At 35.8% G+C, this 5,000-nt stretch overlaps 1 protein-coding gene across 4 annotated transcripts in view; it reads right to left on the bottom strand.

Moving 5' to 3' along the window:
* Window positions 1-5,000, bottom strand: part of LOC308077834 (calpain-2 catalytic subunit-like) — a 61,244-nt gene that overhangs the window by 3,857 nt on the left and 52,387 nt on the right. For 3 of the 4 annotated variants that reach the window (XM_080418801.1, XM_080418799.1, XM_080418800.1), the window contains 5 exons: window positions 4,933-4,990; window positions 4,426-4,490; window positions 2,499-2,567; window positions 1,516-1,594; window positions 952-1,068 (listed from right to left, as the gene is read on the bottom strand). In XM_080418801.1, the coding sequence (XP_080274927.1) occupies window positions 952-1,068; window positions 1,516-1,594; window positions 2,499-2,567; window positions 4,426-4,490; window positions 4,933-4,990 (388 nt within the window). Of the gene's footprint in view, window positions 1-951; window positions 1,069-1,515; window positions 1,595-1,742; window positions 1,797-2,498; window positions 2,568-4,425; window positions 4,491-4,932; window positions 4,991-5,000 lie in introns of those variants that run through there. The other variant, XM_080418802.1, reaches the window with a different exon arrangement.

The following is a 5,000-nucleotide window of genomic DNA, read 5'->3' as shown; positions in this document are numbered from 1 at the left end:
TATTTATTCATAACTTACTGAACATCATATTTATGTATTTATTCATAACTTACTGAACATCATAGTTATGTATTTATTCATAACTTACTGAACATCATATGTATTTATTCATAACTTACTGAACATCATATTTATGTGTTTATTCATAACTTACTGAACATCATATTTATGTGTTTATTCATAACTTACTGAACATCATATTTATGTATTTATTCATAACTTACTGAACATCATATTTATGTGTTTATTCATAACTTACTGAACATCATATTTATGTATTTATTCATAACTTACTGAACATCATATTTATGTATTTATTCATAACTTACTGAACATCATATTTATGTGTTTATTCATAACTTACTGAACATCATATTTATGTATTTATTCATAACTTACTGAACATCATATTTATGTATTTATTCATAACTTACTGAACATTATATTTATGTATTTATTCATAACTTACTGAACATCATAGTTATGTATTTATTCATAACTTACTGAACATCATATTTATTCATAACTTACTGAACATCATATTTATGTGTTTATTCATAACTTACTGAACATCATATTTATGTATTTATTCATAACTTACTGAACATTATATTTATGTATTTATTCATAACTTACTGAACATCATATTTATGTATTTATTCATAACTTACTGAACATCATATTTATGTATTTATTCATAACTTACTGAACATCATATTTATGTATTTATTCATAACTTACTGAACATCATATTTATGTATTTATTCATAACTTACTGAACATTATATTTATGTATTTATTCATAACTTACTGAACATCATAGTTATGTATTTATTCATAACTTACTGAACATCATAGTTATGTATTTATTCATAACTTACTGAACATTATATTTATGTATTTATTCATAACTTACTGAACATTATAGTTATGTATTTATTCATAACTTACTGAACATGGTCTCCAGTCTCATCAAACAGGCGACGAAGTTGTCAAAGTCGATGGTCATGTCAGGGTCTGAATACCTGGCCACCAGCATCTGGTAGATATCGTTGTTCAGGCTGAATCCTGTAGAGATAAATACATATATACATAAATGTATATATTAATACATTCATAATGTATATATTAACCAGCATCTGGTTAGCCTCACGTAGCCAGACTATATCACTGTGTGGATATGAGTCTATATATATATATATATATATATATATATATATATATATATATATATATATATATATATATATATATATATATATATATATATATATATATATATATATACATACATATATATATATATATATATATATGTATATATATATATCTCCCCACAGTGGGGAGATATATATATCTCCCCACTGTTTGGGGGAGAAAGTGTGAACTAGTCTGGAGCTCAGAGGGGAGACAGTGGCCAATAGGATAGCCTGATTTGGGGATCAAAATGATCGTTTTTCAGGCATGGTGGAGGATAATGAAACCTCAGTCATGCGAGTGTTAAATATAACTCACCAGCGTCCTTTAGGGCCATGCGCATCTCTGGAGTGCTCATGGAACCCGAGTTATCTGAGTCACTCTTCTTATAGATGGACTGGAAGAAAACACAACAACACATACATGTTACATACGTGTTACATACATGTTACATACATGTTACATACAGTTATCTGAGTCACTCTTCTTATAGATGGACTGGAAGAAAACACAACAACACATACATGTTACATACATGTTACATACATGTTACATACATGTTACATACAGTTATCTGAGTCACTCTTCTTATAGATGGACTGGAAGAAAACACAATACAATATCATAATAAAACAATGTTAATATGTGATTACCAGGTATGACCAGGTATGACCAGGTATGTAATGTCTTACCAGGTATGACCAGGTATGACCAGGTATGTAATGTCTTACCAGGTATGACCAGGTATGTAATGTCTTACCAGGTATGACCAGGTATGTAATGTCTTACCAGGTATGACCAGGTATGTAATGTCTTACCAGGTATGACCAGGTATGTAATGTCTTACCAGGTATGTAATTTTTAATAATACAATATGTTTTATAATATTTTGTAATAATACCAGGTATGTAATTTTTAAGATTCTATTGCTAACCTTTAAAGCTCTTAATGGTCTAACTCTTAGCTATGTATGTGATATGGTAGAACCCTGTGTGTCCGTGCACAGCCTTAGATCCTCTGGTCAGGGTCTACTGGACATTCATAAGGCTACCTTGGTGACCAAAGGAAATCTGGGGGCCTTTTGCTATAAAGGATGTTAATGAACCAGATCATTAACATGTTTTAAATCCCTCTTAAAAACTACAGAATGGCCTTTTTAACTCCTTGAGATAAATGTTGTTATTGCATCATTGCATTGTTGTTGTTGATTGCTGTTTTGATTGTTTAAGCACTTTGTAACTTTGTTTAAAAAAGTGCTATACAAATAAAGTTTTATTATTATTATTATTGTAATGTCTTACCAGGTATTTCTGGACTTTCTTCCACAGAGTAGCGAACTCGCCCAGGCCCAGTTTTCCGTTCCCACTGCCCTGATTCTGAGTTAAGGCTCATCATGAAACACACACAGTATACATTATGAACATTATAAACATTATAAACATTATAAACATTATAAACATTATAAATACAGTTAAGGCTCATCATGAAACACACACAGTATACATTATGAACATTATAAACATTATATACATTATAAACATTATAAATACATTTAAGGCTCATCATGAAACACACACAGTATACATTATGAACATTATAAACATTATATACATTATAAACATTATAAATACATTTAAGGCTCATCATGAAACACACACAGTATACATTATATCCTCCTATACACACACACACACACACACACACACACACACACGCACACACACACACACACACACACACACACACACACACACACACACACACACACACACACACACACACACACACACACACACACACACACACAGCCATTGACCATTACCATCTGAACGCAACTGTGAAGCCCGGAACGCGCAATCGCCCCACGTTTCAGGGCCAAATTCCCAAATTCCCTGGGCCAAGGGGCCAGTGGGCCGGTGGGCCGGTGGGCCAGTGGGCCGGTGGGCCAGTGGGCCAGTGGGCCGGTGGGCCGGTGGGCCGGTGGGCCGGTGGGCCAGTGGGCCACCCAAAACAATAATAAAAAAATATATATATTTTTTTTGCTCCCGTTTTATCATTATTATGGTCATTTCCAATTATTGGTTAAGTTAACGTTTGGACTGGGATCCTTTCCAGCAGTGGCGTAATGTACACAGGGTTGCTGGGTTTAAACAGTGAAACGCTCCCCCGCCCCTATATACCCTGTATACACTTATATATATATATATAGACCTATATACTTATATACCCTGTATACACTTATATATATATATATATATATATAGACCTATATACTTATATATATATATATGTCACAGGGTGAATGGAGAACCAGGTAGATTGAATACAGAGCGCTCGTTTTTAGGCACGGGGCTTCGGTGCGAGGCGGGGCTTTTCGAGACAGGGTTTATTAGCGAGGCTCGCGAGAAGGAGGACGCGGCGCTGCGAGGCGGGGGTTTATTAGGGGAACGCTGAACACGCGTTCACACGCACACGCTTGTCCATGACGGAGGCGCGCCGACTCAGTAGAGCTTGAGGCCGAGGAAGCGCGCCCTCGCGCCTCCAGGCGCGAGGGCGCGCGCTGACCGGCCGATGCTCTACTAGTCGACTCAGCGCCGTTTGAGTTGTAAACCGATAGGGACAGAATAGTTCTTTTCATGGATCACTGTGTGTGTGTGTGTGTGTGTGTGTGTGTGTGTGTGTGTGTGTGTGTGTGTGTGTGTGTCAGGGAGAAACTAAAACAAAAGCCAGAACACAATAAAAGTATCTTAACAGTCCTGCTTTCAATAAAACAAATTGAAAGCATGAGCGTGTGCGCGCGCGTGTGTGTGTGTGTGTGTGTATGGTCACGGCCATATATGTTGTGCACAAGCCTGGCTCGTGGCTCCCTCTAGTGTTGCTTCTACAGAATTGCTGGGTGGGTGGTAAAAACGAGCACGCCTTCTTCAATCTACCTGGTTCTCCATTCACCCTGTAACATATATATACCCTGTATACACTTATACTGTATGATGGTTTGGTTACTGAGGCAGAAAACTATGTCGTACAAAATAATTGGGGACCCCCTATAGGGGTCCTGACCCCCAGTTTGGGAACCTCTGCTGTACGGGGACCTACAGTACCACAGAGGACCTGTAGAGGGCCTACAGTACCACAGAGGACCTGTAGAGGACCTACAGTACCGTGGGTCACAGAACAAAGTCAGAGAGAGAAGTAATAAGTAATAAGTAATTAGAGTAAAAAGGATACATCCATGAGGTTGACCATGATGCGACAGGTCTCCATGCTGAACCCATCCGTCTTGATGTCAGTTCCTACAGGAAACAGAAGTAATCACATTACTTTTACTTAAGTACAAGTATCAGACATACTCACATTACTTTTACTTTGAATACAAGTATCAATAGCACAATGCAGACAGACTCACATTACTTTTACTTTAAGTACAAGTATCAATACCACAATGCAGACATACTCTGGTAAAAGTAACATTCCTGTATTCAAAGTGTTACTTGGGTAAAAGTAGACAGAAATGGTGCTATAGATATCTTATAATAATATCTCATAATAATATCTCATAATAATATATCAAAATGATATATCATTATGAGATATCATTATGATATCTATATAATAAATAATAAAGTCAAAATAAGTTTAAATGACATTAACACACAAAGAAACCAACAGGGTGAGAACTATAATAAGAATAAGAATAAGAAAAAGAATAAGAATAAGAATAATAACCAGACGTACGTTTGCCGACAATTTTGTTGAGAATCGTTCTGAGTTCCACCGCAGAGATCTCCATGTCCTGGAAATAA

The sequence above is a fragment of the Gymnoscopelus braueri genome, assembly GCF_963280865.1.
Source record: "Gymnoscopelus braueri genome assembly, chromosome: 2".
In the NCBI taxonomy this organism is placed as follows: domain Eukaryota; kingdom Metazoa; phylum Chordata; class Actinopteri; order Myctophiformes; family Myctophidae; genus Gymnoscopelus; species Gymnoscopelus braueri.
The sequence above is the reverse complement of the archived record's forward strand: the minus strand, read 5'-3'. Positions and strand labels throughout refer to the sequence as shown.